Genomic DNA, 17,296 nt, shown 5'->3' on the forward strand with positions numbered 1-17,296 from the left:
TAATATAAATGGTGTCTTCAGTGAGCCAGTGTTTTCCTGAGAACTGCCCATACTCTGCAAATGACAAGTGAGAGAATAAATAAAATTCACGCTGTTTGAAATTCATTCTGTACATTCTGAAAATGTAGCATATCTTCCCCCAGCAAATGTCCAGTTTAAGGGATTCCCCCCCCCAACACTTACCAAGGCAGATTAATAAATGAAGCCTTTTGGTATGATAAAGCACAGTCCCAGCTGAAAGTTGGTCTGTAATGGCTATGGGGTCTCACATTCCTTTAGTCTGGTTGAGCTGGTTATCAATTTCCTACTTGGGCTACTAGAAGAGAGGCTTGTGCTCTGAGCATTACTAATTTAAATCCATGTCACACTTTGGGTTACTCACAAAATCTGTCTTATTCCTGACATAAATATATTCCTTTACTGCATAATGTCAGCCTAAGTTGCCTCTGTGATTGTCACAGGAGTTGACAAAAGCAGTATAATCACCTTTGGCTTGCCACAGAGAACAGGTCCTAAATGCTGCCCATCAAAATGTTTCTGATTACGTTTAGTTGCAATAGAAAATACAGATTAATCCAAACTGCTGTGTTTTGCCATACTATGGACCAGCCCTTCTAGTCATTGTCTGGGAGTGAAATTGCCTTTTCCCAGTCCCAGTCTCTGGCATGCTAGGATATTCAAGAGGATCTGAGGGCACAATTTGGTCTTCATTTCAGAATCACTGAGGAAAGGATGGATATTCTTACTGCTCTTCTGTAGTGCAGGATTCCCTTATACAGGGGTCCTAGTGTGGAGCTTGTGAAGAAAGGAATATCTTATGGCCTGGCTTCATCTTAGGCACCGAGAAATGGAGAGTCAGACCTGCACTATGTATCCTCCAGGATCCACTCGAGGCAAAAAGATGGTGGGCTAGGGGAAAGGGATGTGCATGCTAGTGACACAGTCCTCAAGAAGCTCTATAAGGGCTGCCTCCTTGCCTCTTCCCCAAGGTTAAATCCTTTGTCTGAAATCACTGGAAAGAATTAATTCTAATGGGACTATAGTCCAGAAATAATGATGCACAACACTGTGTACTAGACTATACATTTGCTTCTCCTCTCTATGGCATCCTATGCAGCCATACTACCAGTGTGAAATGAGTATCAGCATCTTGACAGCTCTCCATCTGATTAGCGGAAGAGTGAATTTTCTGGTAAAAAATGCCTTTTGAAGGTAAATCTAAACTACAAGGAATACTACAATCTACTGTGTTATAATGTTATCTACTGTGTTATTACCATTCAATAGATTGAATCTGCTTGCAAGGGCAAGATAGATGAGCATCAACTTTCACTTCAAATTATTTAGCTGTGAATAAAAGGAAATTACAAGTTGGAAAATACTATTTTTCTCTAAATGACAGGATTACTGAGATTTTTCTGTGAATCAAAGGAAGCATCTTGCTCATCTTTCCTTTGGAATCAGAATCGTGAACTCAATTTCTCAGCAGACAGAAAGTTTTAGGAAATATTCTCTGAGGATTACAAAATGGAGCTATACAGTGGACTACACTAGGATGAGCATTTTTGCCTTCAGTATTTTACATTTATGATTGCATCGGTACTGTAAGAAAGCCAGAGCTACAAAAACTTTGGCTAGTGCTCTCCTTATTAGTTAAAAAGTGTTCTATTCTTATAGAAGTCCTAATGCAAACTTCTATAACCTTCCAAAAATGAAAATACACCCCTGAAAACAGTCAATATGCTTTACAAATTTTGAAGGAAAACTTGGGAAAGTAAAAATGTTTTTCTTGCCATGTTAAAAGACAAATGACTGGCTTCCATGCCCATGCTCTCAATTCCCATGAAAATTGCAAGCCTGCAAATACCATTCCCCAAGTGCTTTGTATTATGTTATTGTTACAGAAGGGATTACTTTTCATTAGCTAACCCCTGGCAAGAAGAAATCTTAAACCATATCACGTGGGGTGAGGAGACAGTGAAGGGTGTGATTCACAATTTTTGAATGCAAAAGGCTGGCATAAAATATAATGCTGTTCAGCGGGCAGAGCCGGCTCATTGTTCTGCTGGTTTCAACATGGCATTCCTTTCTTTCCCTCTCTTTTTCTTTACGCCTTCAGATTGTGAAACATCAGTTGATTTTTTCCATAAGATGCAAATAGTTTTATTAATTTATTAAGAAAAGAATAACCTGACTGGCAATTCCATTGCTACAGGCTGTACCCCTGACCATTAGGCAGACATCAGATCTTGTAGCCATTTTATAGCAACATTCCTGAAAAAGACTGACTTTCTTTGGCTCTTTGGAGCGATAAAAGGATAAGATACATTTACTGTCCACTGCTGTTCTGGAAGACAGATGTAACCCCTTGAGAAGATGAGAAAGTATTCTATTTATTTCTAGCAGGGCCCCACTGAGTCTGGATCAAAATGATGAAGAAATTATTGGCTCTGTAGAGATAAAAACAAAAGGACATTTGTCACATGCACGTTGCATTGACATTTTAAGCAGTTATACACTCCTAGGAATCTCAATTTCATTTTTCAGAATATACTTTATAGAAATATTTTTTACAAGAACTTTATTTTACAGAATAAGGCATTATTATTTCCCTCTCAATATTAAATAGCAGATGAGATTATTATGCATACTAACAGTGCAGCTAACACCATTTTGGTTGTCCCTCAGACTGAGCATCATGTGCTATGCCATATCATTTGAAAGATGACAGCAATGGATGGAGCCATGTTTGGAAATGAACCAATGATAGCTGGAGCTGCACTGCATAAATCTCAGAGATCCACATGTAAAGCAGAAAGTATGCAGTAATTCTGTTCTGTTTTAAAGGACTCAAATTGTGCATGACTCTTCTTCCTTCGGGATAGCAGGAAAAAGACAAGACTGAATGTTAATTCTCTCTTTTTATTTTCTGCCAATGACTTCAAGCTCCATATTGGCTATTTTGTCTTCGGGTATTTGCCTGCATTGATTCTCTACTGCTCCATTAAAGGAATGTTTCTGTTATTTCCCAGTGATAGCTATACCTAGTTTCTCCTGAAGGAAATAAAGCCTGTCCTTTCTTATCACTGTACAGGCTGGTTCATAGATTATGAATGAGTGATGAGTCTCACCTGGTAAGTCCCAATTTTCAGCCGGGTATGTGAACAAGTTCTGATGCTGGATCTTGGGCTACTCCAACCCACGTTTATCTGAGAACAGTGCAGGGATGATCGTCGGCCAGCGTGTCCAATCTTGAAGATTTCTTCAGAAAAGGATTATTTGATACTGTGTTTTTAGATTCTGCTGCACACTGATGCCATGCTGTTTGGAAATAAGGCATTGGAAAGATTTTCTAATGAGGGACAATTAGAAGAGTGTGGTTTGTTTAGCAAGGCAAAGTAAAGGTTGGAAGAAGAAATGACTGCTGCCTATAAATAATCCAAGAGGCAAGAAGCACAGCACTAGGGAAGAAAAGCATTTATGCAAGATAATGAAAACTATTTGCATACAAGCAAAAAGGTATAAAGGGGTACCAATATGTATGGATAGACTGGAAATTTGATGAGGTTGAATCACTTGGGCTGTCAGGCTGATAGCAGCCTCTGGGGGTGAACAGCAGATACAAAAAAACCAAGCTGTATTTGCAATTGCATTCCAACACATTTATGGGAAAGGAGTTTGAAGTGGTGCCCAGCTAGTGAGGATGGGATCTGTGCACCTGATGGGTCTATGCCAATTCAGCATCCCTGACACTTGCATCTTAAGAAAGGTCTATCAGTGAAATGGAGAAGGGGACAGCAGGAGAAACTGGTGGGCAAGACTGGATGACACCATTGGCTGTAAAGCAAGGAGAAACATAAAAGCCACGAGAAGGAGCTGCAACTTTCACAAGTGCACTGGGATAAGTATGCTCTCTGTTCACAGAATTACATTAAAATCATTTTTTCCTGTCAATGCCAGCTGAAAAATGAAGCTTCAAATGAAAAAGGCCTGGGAGACACTCCTACTGAGCAGCTGCAGCAAGATGTGCAGTCAACCAGGCAGTATTGCTCTACTTGCCTGTAAAGGAGGCAAAAGCCTCAAATTTCTTTAAAAAAAACCAACAAGACAGTTTGCGCCCAGCTAGGCTAACGAGGAGGAGTAAGGGAAGGTGGCAGGGCCGCCATGGCTGGATGCACTCCCTGCACGCCACACACGGAAACCCTGGGCGGCACGACCCAGAGCCCGCGGATGCAGCACGCGAGGCCAGGCCTGCTCTCGGAACCGGGAAAGGGAGAGCCAGCCCGGCCGCGGCCCGTAACAGGCCCGGCGAACCTTCGCACTCCCCGCTCTCTCCCTCACACGGAAGGGAAAGGAAGCCGCGAGGGAGAAGGGGAGAGCAGGGCAACCTGCTGTCTGATTGGATAGCACTCCTGTCAATCAATGCCCTCTGCCGCGCGGGGCGGGAGGTTGTGCGCACGCGCGCGCCTCCCTCCTCCTGTCGTGCCTGCCTCGGATACGGCAGGGGCTGGTGCGGGGGGGCACGTCCCCGTGTCACGTGACTGCGCGGCGACCGTGGGCGCGCGGCCGCCTCGCGCATGCGCATTCGCGGCGGGCGCTGAAATTCAAATCTGAGGAGCGGTTGGCGTGGGGTGGTGGTTTCGCCACTCTCGGGCGGCCTGAGGGAGCGCGAGCAAGCAGCAGCAGCAGCAGCAGCAGCAGCAGCAGCAGCAGCAGCAGCAGCGATGGATCCGTTCACTGAGGTGAGGGCATGGCGCAGGCCGGCCCCCGAGCGGTGAGCTGTGGAGGGGGCGCGCCTGGGGCTTAATCCGGGGCGGGGGCGAGTTGTCAGGGGCGGGGGCCGCAGGGACAGGGGGCAGCTATGGCCGGTCGGGGGCCGCAGGAGAGCGGCTCCTTGTGGCCGGGCTCTAGGGGCGGAATAGTTTCTCCCAGCCCTGGCTCCTGGCTAAGGCCTGTCAGCGCCCCTCATCCCCGTTGACATTACTGCGGGGGGTTGTGGGCCTGTAGCCAGCCTCTTTCCCTTCAACGGGGAGGCGCTTCTCTGCCCCCTCGTCTTGCTTGTGCTGGCACCTCCAATTTTGTAGCCGCCCAGGCGTTTGTGGGGCGGCAGATCTCTTCCAGGAGAGGGCGGAGGGGTTATTCATGCAAGGGTTTGTGAAGGAGAGGACCTTTTCTCAAGCGGGCTGATACATGACTGCGTTTCCTAGCGCTTTAGTGTTTGCTTTTCACGTGAGTCTGGCAGATAAGGTTTTCGGTTGAAACAGAAGGGACCCTGGAAGCTAATTGGAGTGGTATTGACACACATTGTGCCTGCCATATCTAAAGGTCGAGTGTGAAGTTTGCGACCATCTCATTAAAAATGCGTCCTATTTGACTTTATTGCTACCTGTGATCAGTCACTTTCATTGGCAGGCACAGTTCCTCTTTTTTAAAAAAAAAGTAGTTGTCAGGGTGGATTTGCATGTGTGTGCTTGAGTTTTACAGAGGCAAAATTGTAACAAAATGAATGGAACTGACTGACTTGAATCTGTATGCAGGTTGGAGTTTCTTAAAGATGCTGTGCTGTACTCTGATTTTATGTGTGACAGATATAAAGCTGTAGAGCTGTCTTGTGACTGCTTTGAGAAATGTCATAGTAGAAATGGCTTTCAGTCCACAGCCTGCCTAAACAGAAACCTAAACTACTTTAGCAAAAAACCCAAATCAAATATGTTGGGGAAATATTCTCTCCTCCCCATGAAAACAACCTGTATATCAAATTGATGTACTTTAAATAAATTGAGTGCCCAAAAAAGGAGACTGCACAGATATGATTTAAAAAACTGAACAGAAGGTATTGATCTGAACATATTTTCCAAATCTGTTATGCCAAGGCAGATTTACCCTACTCCCATGTAAAGGCTTGCTAAGTATAAACATCTAAAACCTCCTTCCTTAGTTGCTAGTGAGTGACATGATCTGACTAGTCTTAAATAAACTTCAAGTCCTTACTACTGAATCAAGTTTAAAATGGTTTTGCACGCTGGGAGATATTCCAACCTCAACACGCCCTTCTTGTAGATAACTGACTTTGAAAAGTTATGACCAACTGTGAGGCCACTCCTCAGAGTAAACTTTATTCAAATGTGAGCTTGTCTTGCAGAGTGCTTAGAATGTTGCCTTATCAAGAATGTTTATGCTGTGGAGGACATTGCACTGTTAGTCAGATTTTTACACAATATTAGCGTATTAGTATTGAAGTTTAATAACTTTCCTCAAAAAAGTTTTCTGAAAAGGAAGCTTTTTACCACCTACTATGAAGTATTTATGTTCTGTTGTTTTTTTTTTTCTTTTAATATAACCTTCCATTAGCTTAACTACTTTCAGATAATCTTTGACTACAAATTACCATGCTCTTGTTACTTGCAGGGAAGTGGTGAAGCCTTGTTAAGTGTTGATTATGTAAACCAGTGTAATTTGATCCTTAATTGGCCAAAGCATGCTGTTAATTCAGTGTTTGCTGATCACTTTACAGCAACAAATTTTGTCCCAGTCTTACTGAATGTAAGCTCAAATAAATCTTGCTCTAAGATTCAGTGGAATGCTTTCAAATCAGACAGTTCTGAAATAATGTTTCTTTTGATTAATCTTACAAACAAAAACTAATAACCTTCTGAATCTCAACCAAATTATTAATACAGAACGCACTGAGGAGATGGTGCAGTGAATACTTTTTTAGGGTCACAATGAGCATACTATTTGTGAATCAGTTTATAGCTGACTGTATAATTCACATTTCTTGCACAAAAGGCTTTGTGTTTGGTACTACAGAATGTTACAAACAGTCTAGTTTATTTTGCACTTTGAAGTACTTATTAACATTCGTAGAGCCAAGTATGGTTTCCTAGCATGAAGGATGACAAAAGAGAAGTGAGTGATGCAATTGCTCAGGGGAAAATTTGCATATGTGAAGTTTAGAGTTAACTGTTCCTTCAATCTCATGGATAAATTTGCTCCCTTTGCTGCATTCTGCTAGTTAAAGCAGGACAGTTAGAACAAATTCTTCCAAACACATATGGGCCTGAGTATCTTCTCTAATGCTGCTAAAAATGTACTTTAAAACATAGTTTTTTAAAACCAAGATTCCCCATCAACATTTAAAGTGGGAAGGCCTTTTCTGACTTTTAGAAGGTGCTTCTACAACACAAACAGTGATTCTCTAACTGCAACTTAGTAGTTCCCAGACTCCTAGATGTAATGAAATAGCTACGTCCTACTCTGAAACTTTGGCTGTCATCAGAACACTTGGAGAATGTACTTGTAGCAAATACCCTGTTGATGAATTTGAAAAGTAAGTCTCAAGTTCTGGTGACTGGCTTACTCATCATGTGTAATAGCAGAGTTTGAATTATGGCAGTTGCATGGAAAACTTGAGAAACGAAAAGCCAATAGGAGCTGGAGTTAAACAACAGAGGTGTGCATTCTTGGGAAGTCACATCCTATTTGTAATAACTGAAACTCCATTTTACTGAACTAGCAAAACAAAGGAATGTGACTGCATTTGAATAGAACTGTAGGAATACTGTTGTGGGAGATCTACTTAACTTTGTGCAAGAAGAACAGTTAGTTTATAGAGCCTTTAAGATTTTTTTTATGTGGGTATTACCTGCACTTTGTAGCTCTGCCTTCTGGAGGTTGAAATAAGGAAACTTGACTTGTCGACACAACTAGCATTGAAGGCACTCCTGGCATTTCATGTTGTCATCCCTCCCCACTTTTTTTTCTTTCTTCTCCCCCCAAATCCTCCTTTTCTATGGAAGTTAGGCAAGCTGATTTTTGCTTTCACAAAAAACTGTTGAGATTGACGTTCCATTTGTCCTGTCTTGTCCTACGATGGAACATTGTTAAGACTTCAGCCTTAGACAGTTAAAAATGTGAAATGTGTATTTAATTGTTGTGCAACAGGACACGTAATGGCTGGCACAGTTCTCACAATAATTTATGTGCCACGAAACAAGTGCAGTTTATATGCTTCCCTTTAAAGGCCATTAGTTCAATCACACAATTGCTTGTCTCAAAATGCCTTAAAACCTAGATCAAAGGAGTAATTAAGTATCTTTCAGGTGTGATCAAACTGAGTGATAATGCAGTATTTTAAAAAAAACAAAACACAACCTTGTACTTCATCCAATTATTTAAAACTTGGATGCTATAAGGAATAATTTTTCCACTAGTGTGGAACATTTACTAAAACAGCTCTGTGGTATGGAATATGATCATAGTATTCAAATTTCCAATGGATAGGGAATGAAAGAGAATGTTGTTAGGTAGCTTAATTGGTATATCTTTATATGTTCCTTTGTATACAGATATATTGTGATAAATAGCCTGTTTATTAAGACAACTAGTTATAACATCAGTCTATTCTTAAAACTTAAGCTTGAGGAAGAGAAATTGACCTTTTGATTTAGAAGGTGTAATAGTAACATTTTCTTAAAGTATTAACAACCATACATTTAATTTGTTGAAATTTTTGTTATGACCACTTGGCAACTACTTCAATGTTGATTATTTTCTTAGAGGGTTAGTGCTAATCAGGTGATTTGACGATGTACTTTACCGAGGTGCCAAAAAAACCCTACTAGCAGGACTTGACAGTTCAAGACTGTCATGTGGTGATTCAGTAAAAAAAAAAAACAAAAAACAACAAAACCCCCAAAAACCTACTTTCAAATGTTTTTGATTACTTCAGGCTCTGTAGAAGCCTCTTGTCTCTCTCTCTCTCTCTCTCTCTCTCTTTTTTTTTTAAATTCTGCCATTACTTGTGTCTCTTTAGCCCGGTTTCCTTTGAAAGCCAAGCTAATGGGAGACACTAGTTGATTTGATGACTGGAACTGGCTAGCTACACCTCTTCTTAATAAAAGAGTAGGTGTCTCAAACTTAACTGCTTCTACAATTTTCATGAAAGTTTGTGGCTAGGTGAAAAGACCCAAACCATTGCTTCTGTGAAGAAAATGCTGCAGCCTATTGTCTGTCTGGTAGGCCAAAGAACTTCAGATAACCTGCAAACATGTTCTGACTGGCCAGATAGCAAGGAGGTAGCTTGGAATGTGCTACAGTGTAAGCTACCTTTTATTTAACAGGTACTTGTGGAATACGGGAGAAGCTGTGGGCATTGCAATAGTGAAATCAAAGCATGGAGATCGGAGGTTATCACAGTGAGAAGAAGGAGGTAGACAGAAAAAACATGTAGTTGGCAGGGTAGAAAGCATGTCTTGTTTGTTCTGCTTTCAGGAGGGACAGCCAGTCAGAAAACCAGGCTTTGAATATTTCTATCGTGTTGCATTACAGTAGATCAGTTGGCAACATCTGAGAGCTGCGCTTGTCTTAATGTAGCCTTCACTATAAATTTCTGGTATTGTGGATCTTAGTATATGCTATATAAAATTCAAACATTTTTAATTTGAGCTATTACTAGTTAACACACTTATTGCAATGTATGGTAACACATGATTTATTGACTACTCAGAAACTCCTTGAAAGAACCCGTGCCCGGCGAGAGAACCTGCAGAAGAAAATGGCTGAGCGGCCCAAGACAGGACTGAGACCCACGATGCAGACCAAGAGGGTCAGAGAGCCTTTGTTAGAAACTGGTAACCAGGCACCTCTTCCTGGTGAAGAAGGTATTTTGCAACAAGTTTAATAAAGATTGTCTTTTGATATAAGTCCCATCTCCTTTTTTTCTAAGGGCAAGTGAAAACTCTTTGTGTTTATCTTAAACATTGATGGATGCAGTTACCTGACCACTGGGAATGAATACGGCTAATGTTTAACTTAACCTGAGAGCAGATGCTCTAAGTAATTAGTAAGTTATTTAAAAATAACTGTATAATGCCAAAGATAGTGCCTTGTCCTGGGTAGAATTTGGGAAGGGCAGTTTTTGGGGAGGCATATCATTGCATTACAGTTTTGTGCTGTCTCTGAAAATATTTTAGATTGTTTGAATACTAATTTGCTTGAATACTCTGACCTGTACAGCGAAACCTGGTACAAAGCCATCACCATCGAAGAGGCTCTGCCCTAACGATATGGAGACTCAGGCTTCCAGTTCGGAGAACATACAGCCAGTTCCCTCAAGTTGCACAAGCAATCATTATCCTGAGATGACTTCAGAGTTGCATGTAACTGCTTCTAACAGGGCTTCATTGGTTCAGCCTCTTGAGAAAGGAAAAACAAACACCAAGTCAGAAACTCCTGCAGCCCTTTCAGTCAAAACACGTATGCAGAAATTGGCAGAACAGCGACGCTGCTGGGATAGCGAGGGTATATTCCGCTTGCTAAGCATTATTGGTATTTCTCAGCATTTGCATTGATGGTTATGTTTGCTAGCAGAAGATAATTTTGTGTGTGTGAATGCTAATGTTTTTGTAAAGAATTCTTAGACAGCACTGGGGAAGGCCTAAAATAATGAAACTATTGACTGCAGCTTCATTTTATACACATTTTTTTTCCCTACTAGTGTGATACCTTGCTCATAACAACAGTGACATAAAACTAGTAAACTGCTTGGTTAGAAATATGTTGTCTTTGCAATGAGCTTTAATTTGACTTGATTAGTCTCAACGCCTTCAGAGCTAGTAGCTTAATTCTGTTCATGGAAAGAACATCTAACTGTTGATAAACTTAATACATAGCAAAATGCAAAAGATGCAAATATAACTCAGTATATTTTAGTAGCAAAATAAATGTGTTTTCTTTTTCCAGATCCCTCTGAATGTGTTCCTCTGTCTTCCCTCCAGTCAAAAGATCTGTCTGTTTCTCCACCTAAGCAGACATCTAGTGCCCTGGTAAGTGATACCCCTATTGGGAGAAGAGGCCGTTTAGCTAACCTTGCTGCTACAATTGGTTCCTGGGAAGATGACCTAAGTCATCCATCTGCAAAGCAAAACAATGCACAAGAACAGCCTGGCACTACTTGTTTATCCAAATTGTCCACTACAAGTGGAGCATCTGCTAGAATCAATAGTAGCAGTGTAAAGCAGGAAGCTGCATCCTGTTCTCAAAGGCTTGTTGAGGCTTCTATTAATAAACCAGCAAACTCAAAGATAGAGGTGAGTGTCTGATTTAGTTGCTTATTAAAAATTGATTTGAGTATTGGGGGGACAAATGTTAGCCCATAAGTGTTTAATCTGAATTTAAAGACTTGGTGTGAGCAACCTTAGCCTATTTACAACTTTTGCTTTATTGCAATCCCACATGCCCTTTTCTAATAGCAGACCTGAAACACCTTAGAATCCCTTTTATTGATACTTAAAGACGAGTGTACTTAAGTCGTGTAAAAGTTGGTGTCAAAGTAATTGGTTGCTGCCCTTTTGACCATGAGAAAGGGGCTTCTTGCAGAGATACTGGGTTTCACTCTGTAACTTCATGTAGTTGCTTGACTTAAACTGTAAATATTTATTGCTGTATGAAAATTTAGTCAGAATGCTGAAATTAGCAGTACCAGATACCTATTGTTCAATTTATGCCATTTATGAAATGACAATATCTGCCATGTGCAGTCTTGTTTAGGGAAATGTGGGAAAGTACCTAAAGTAGCTGGCAAAAGTACCTGGAATCAAATGCTGAAACAATTTGAAATACTGGATAAAAGAAATCTACAAAAAGCTTATAGCACTTGTTCTCAGCTTTTTCTATTGTTGATGGAAGAGGTGTGTTATAGTATGCTGTGCAGAATGCTTTCATTCTTTTTCCTCTTGAGAGAATAAGAATGTACAGTCTCATCTTAACATTATTCCTTTTTTCCTTGTTAAGGATTCAAACAATTTTTTAACACAATCCTCAAGAGTCACTGTTCCCTGTTCTAAAGAATCTGAACTACGACAACAGTTAACAGAGAATCCCTGCAGCCCTCAGAAAGCTGAAAAGCGTACACAAACAGCAAAATCAACTTTGCCTCAACCAGTTCAGTCCAAAGTAGAGCCAGTCAAAGGAACACATGTGCAACTTGAACCTAAGGGTAAACCCACAACACCAGGTAAGCTGTTTTTCAGCTTCAATAAATGTTCATTCAAATTAGGCTTGTGTCCTGTGTTGAAAACTACATATTGATTAAGAATTTATGGTAACATATTAGATAATGCTTATTTTGTGCTGTAACTTGCGTAAAGTCCCGAAGAGCTCTGTGATAATGTCATAAATGAACACCTTCCATATTTTGCAAGGGTATTTTCTTGGACACCATTTTAGTAACTCTTGAGCAAAATCAATGTAACTTTTCTCTCTATGTAAAAATGTATCCTGGTAGCATCAGTTAATTGAGACTATTCAAAGCTTCTTTAAAATTGTTGGATACTATGTGTATCCAATTGATATCAGGTAAAGAGTCTGCATATGTTAGAACAAATCAAAGCTAAATGTCACATAGATGTTCTAACTTTGCATAGTGTCTTTCTTTTCAGTGGTAGTATTTGTGTTGAAGCAAGTGATCATGCCCAGTTTTAAATTCAACTGCTTCAGAAACTTGGACTAATAACTTGAAGTCTTTGAAGCTATGGCCAGTAGAGCAACCGTGTGTCTCTATGCTGACCATAAAAGACAAGCTCAATAAAGTGGGGCGGATGCCAAACAATGTATCTGCATTATGTACTTGAATGCTCATTTACATGAATGATGCAAGTGAGGCTGGTTGTAGAGGAAATGTTGAGAAAGCAAGCCAGTTTAAATAACTGGTGGATCACATGTGGACTTTAAGAGAAGGACATTTATTAGCTCTGATTTGCTGCTTTAACTTCAGTGTTCTGTTACTGTGGTGATTTGCACTTCAGGTTTAATTTGTATAAACTATAACGGAGCAAGAGCTGTAAAGGACAGCCTAATTGCTTCATTGAGAACGTTCAGCAGGATGCAAAATTGCAGTGATTTCTTTCTGTGGTTTTGAGAGTTTCTTTCAAGGCAAAACAATTGGTTTTGTAGGGGGATCAGGAATTAAGCCCTTCCTGGAACGCTTTGGGGAGCGCTGTCAAGAGCGTAGTGCACGGAGTCCTGCTACGAATACTTCAGGGTGCAGAACACCCATTGTTACCCCAAATACAAGGACAATCCAGGAAAGGCTTCTCAAACAAAATGAGAATTCCTCTACTGCCAGTTTAGCACTCCAGCTTAAGCAGGTATGACTTGCTATGTTCGTAGCTTGCTTATAAGCTTGGGGAAGATTCTTACTGGTCTGCACCTACCTGAGGAATTTGAAATGCTTTGACATCTTAAAGCTGTCAGCTTTTCCCCTGTTCCCCTTTACTTGCTTAGGAACGTGAACGAGAACTTGCATGCCTTCGTGGCCGGTTTGATAGGGGCAATCTGTGGAGTGCAGAGAAAAGTGAAAGTTCGAAGAGAAAACTTCCAGAAGCTAAAATGGTAATGTTACCTCCATGTATCAAAAGATGATAGTCTGTGAATTGCTTTAACATGTTCTGAACACAGGGACAGATGTGCAAATGTAAATAAAAGATAAAAACATATGCTTTGTGAATGCCCAGGCTGTGCAACACTGCTTGTCAAGTGGTTTGTGTGATTATTAACAAATTATTAGATTTTTTTCCTCCTGCAGAATCAATTAAGGAGACAAGTGGTGCTGCTTTGAGCCAATTGACTGACTTATTTATTTGATAAGTGCAGGTTTTTTATATTCTGTAACTTTAAAAACAAAAGAAAGCTCCTTACACATACTCAATTTAGTATTTAGTACTTCAGCTGAATTTCTTATATAAATAAATAGGATCCTTCTTGATATTGGATAGGCAACTTTTTTTTTCCTAGCAGGTGTTAAAATGTGTTTCTGTCTGGCAGTTTTTTTAGTCACTTTGACCATTACCTCCTGAATGTACTATGGTTTTATTTTTGCCAGGAAAGCCAATCTCAGGCTAGTCCAAAACATCCTCCTAGTTCAGATGCCACTGCTTTTGGATCAGCAGAAGACAAACCAGCAGGTGACACGCAAGCGAAGTCTCCCAGTGTGGAGTCTTCAGGTAAGAACTGTCACTGCCTGTGGCTAATACTGGACGGAAGCACTACCCTTGACATTCATGAGCAGATAGAGGCGAGTAGCACGCACTGATGTATAGAACTGGACCTCTTATTTGGTCACCTCTTATTTGTCTAAACCTTCTTGTGTGATGATAATACTCTGCACTCCTATACCATTTGAAAGATTGGCAAGGCAAGACCACCTTTTCGTTTCTCAGTGGGTTTACCTGTATTTTATACTTCCATGTATGATAAGTGTAGGGAGAGTGAATGAGAATCGTCAGTTACAGATTTAATCTACACTGTACCTGAGTATCCAAATTTCCCCAATAATCTAATGGGAGGGAACTCTTCCTTTGTCAGTACCCCCTTATGCTATTAATTCTTAGAGTAGCGCATCTGAAAATAATTCAGAGATGCTTGTGACATCCTTTGTGGTGCTTACTGAATTGTCCTCGTTTTGGCTGGGATAGACTTAATTTTCTTTCTAGTAGCTGGTATAGTGTTATGTTTTGAGTTCAGTATGAGAAGAATGTTGATAACACACTGATGTTTTCAGTTGTTGCTAGTGTTTATGTTAACTCAAGGATTTGTCAGCTTCTCGTGCCCAGCCAGCAAGAAGGCTGGAGGGACACAAAGTTGGGACACAGCCAGGACAGCTGACCCAAACTGGCCAAATGGGTATTCCATATCATGTGACGTCATGCCCAGTATATAAACTGGGCGGGGAGTTGGCCTGGGGCAGGGGCTGGATCGCTGCTGGGGAACTAACTGGGGAACTCGGTTGGCAAGTGGTGAGCAATTGCATTGTGCATCACTTGTTTTTAGTATTATTTTCATTTTATTATTGTTGTTGTTATCATTATTAGTTTCTTCCTTTCTGTTCTATTAAACTCTTCTTATCTCAACCCATGAAGTTTTACCTTTTTTCTTCTGATTCTCTCCCCCATCTCACTAGGTTGGGGGGGAGTGAGTGAGTGGCTGCATGGTGCTTAGTTGCTGCCTGGGGTTAAACCACAACATGAGTGGAAGAGCCTCCAGTTCTCTGTGAAAAAAGAGTGAACTTAGTTAATGCTTCTTATAGGCATTACGGGCAAACAGGCTATCAAATGTGCTTCTAGCAAAACAGGATGATATCCTGCTGTTGGGTTTTGGTATGGTGGTTTTTGTGTGGTGGTTTTTGTTAATTTGTTTTTTAAATTTTCCCTCTTTGGTCTCAAGTGGCTGCACTCTACTATTGTTTCAGCATTGTTTCTTGTGCTATCAGCTTTCTGATTATAAGATAGAAGTCTAGCTGTACAGGTTGTGGAGGGTATGTATTCTAATGCTTTTTTTTTGACAGCAAGCTAACTGGAATACTTAATCTAGTAGGCTGTTTGTAAGTTGTCAGCTGTACTATCAAACCTCCAAAAGTCAATAACTAAAAAAAAAAAAATAGAAAAATTCAAAGGCTAGACATAATCTTCAGTGACTTCTTTTTTATAAACTACTTAGATGCTTCTAAATGTGAAGAGACTGATAAACCCAGTCTTCTGAAGACCACTGAGCCAAAGAGCCTGCTAGAAGTGATGTCTATCTCAAGACTTGAACAACTTGCTGAGAAACCGAAAGGTTAGTATTGAGTAGGTATATATTAATGCACTTAGCTATCTGTTGCCACTTGTCCAGCAGAGTGTTAATATCCTTCAAGTCTGAACAATTAATTTGCCATACACCTGCTGGTGCTCATGTGTGTTTTGTAACAAGGTTTATGTAAAACAAATCAGGAAACTTCTTTTATCATTATCCTTCTCTCGTGACATTCAAGTCTTCAAGGAATATTAAAATGCTGATACTAAAAGTTTATTGCAAAAGGACAGAAATGACTGCTCGACCATGGGACTTGCAGTTAAGTTTCAGACCTGTTTGAACTAAAATGTTGAAACTTGTTGAACAAGTGCATCTTTTTATTCCCTCGCTGTATCAATTATGCAGTATATGTGATAATAGTATATTAAAATAAGGATGGAAGTATACTTTAGAATTCTATATGCCTGACTATAATAAGGGCTGTTTAATCAAACTTACCTGAAAGACAAAAATAGTTGGCTTACCTGTTAACATCTTTCTGCTCACTTAATGTGAATGAAGAGTTCAGTCTTGATGCTACTAATATTTTATAAACATCACCCTTCAGATGAAGTATACGAAATTGAAATGAGTGTGGATGATGAGACGAATAGCTCAAAAGTGATAAATGAAATTTTTGAAGTTCTTCAAGAGGATGGTCCAGACATAGAAAAGCTGAAGAAAGAAATGAGCATGAGCTTGGAAGGTGAAAGTGAGGAGGAGGAGCAGGAAGAGTCACTGAATATTTCATCAATGTCTCTGTTAACCCCTCTAGTGGAATCTGTTGGTCCAGAGGTAAGCGTTATGAGGAGGTAGGGAAGGGCTTGTTTATCCCATGGATGTACAATTTGTTTGTGAACGGTGATGTTTTGTTGTTTTGTGATACCTGGGCAAATAGAGAAGTTACAAATGACACTTTGCTGATGAAAACATAATGAGGTGAAGTTATTTTCCTCTGAAAATAGCATAGCATATGGGATGCTCTGCTAAGCAAGTGGCTTAACTTCTGCTAAATCAAGCTTGAGTATATACATCTATTACTTGTGCTGGACTTCCAGTGGTATACATGCATTCAGTGAAGTGGTTACTGATGAAAATCTGAAGAGAAGTAATTATGTAATGTACCAGTTTGGAAACTAAGGGTAAAATCTTCTTGAGTTCAATGATCTATTGGTGTCTTTGAAATAAATAAATTAGCTTGCTCCATGTCCTAGGAAATATTTGTAAAATGTCTGTTAAATAGTATTAAGCAGCCTCCAAATTTACTGTTTATATGCAAAACAAGTAAAGGTGAGAGAAAACAGATAATGATTAATGTAGACAGAAATCTGTAATATAACCTGTTCTTCTTCCCAGGCCTTTGTCTCTCCTTGTAAGTCAACTGGTGAAGGTAGTAGTATCAGTGATATAAGTCTGAAGTCTGAAAAGTTCCAAAGGACTAAAGTCCCCAGGGCAGAATCCGGAGACAGTATAGGCTCTATGTCAGAAGATCGCAACCTTCCATATAGGTAATAAACACAAAACCCCACACCTGATTCTCTAAGTGTACAAATTAAGACACTGGCTTTCTTGACTCTTCTAAAGAAGCATACTGCTTAAACTACAAACAAAGCTTTTTTCTAAGATCTCTGCCTTTATCAAAGATTGTCTCTGTGTAATCTTTATGTTGCTTAAACTTAAAATGAGC

The 17,296-nt window shown here is 40.1% G+C and overlaps 1 protein-coding gene across 2 annotated transcripts in view; it reads left to right on the forward strand.

Moving 5' to 3' along the window:
- Positions 1-4,610: 4,610 nt before the first annotated feature.
- ANLN (anillin, actin binding protein) overlaps positions 4,611-17,296 on the forward strand; it is a 33,311-nt gene continuing 20,625 nt past the window's right edge. For both annotated transcript variants that reach the window (XM_069809421.1, XM_069809429.1), the window contains exons 1-11: positions 4,611-4,742; positions 9,509-9,662; positions 10,018-10,302; positions 10,744-11,090; positions 11,794-12,016; positions 12,955-13,148; positions 13,285-13,392; positions 13,883-14,003; positions 15,496-15,612; positions 16,178-16,404; positions 16,966-17,117. In XM_069809421.1, coding sequence (XP_069665522.1) covers positions 4,725-4,742; positions 9,509-9,662; positions 10,018-10,302; positions 10,744-11,090; positions 11,794-12,016; positions 12,955-13,148; positions 13,285-13,392; positions 13,883-14,003; positions 15,496-15,612; positions 16,178-16,404; positions 16,966-17,117 — 1,946 coding nt within the window. In that variant the 5' untranslated portion in view covers positions 4,611-4,724. The remainder of the gene's footprint in view (positions 4,743-9,508; positions 9,663-10,017; positions 10,303-10,743; positions 11,091-11,793; positions 12,017-12,954; positions 13,149-13,284; positions 13,393-13,882; positions 14,004-15,495; positions 15,613-16,177; positions 16,405-16,965; positions 17,118-17,296) is intronic.

This window comes from Haliaeetus albicilla, chromosome 2 (genome assembly GCF_947461875.1).
Source record: "Haliaeetus albicilla chromosome 2, bHalAlb1.1, whole genome shotgun sequence".
Classification (NCBI taxonomy): domain Eukaryota; kingdom Metazoa; phylum Chordata; class Aves; order Accipitriformes; family Accipitridae; genus Haliaeetus; species Haliaeetus albicilla.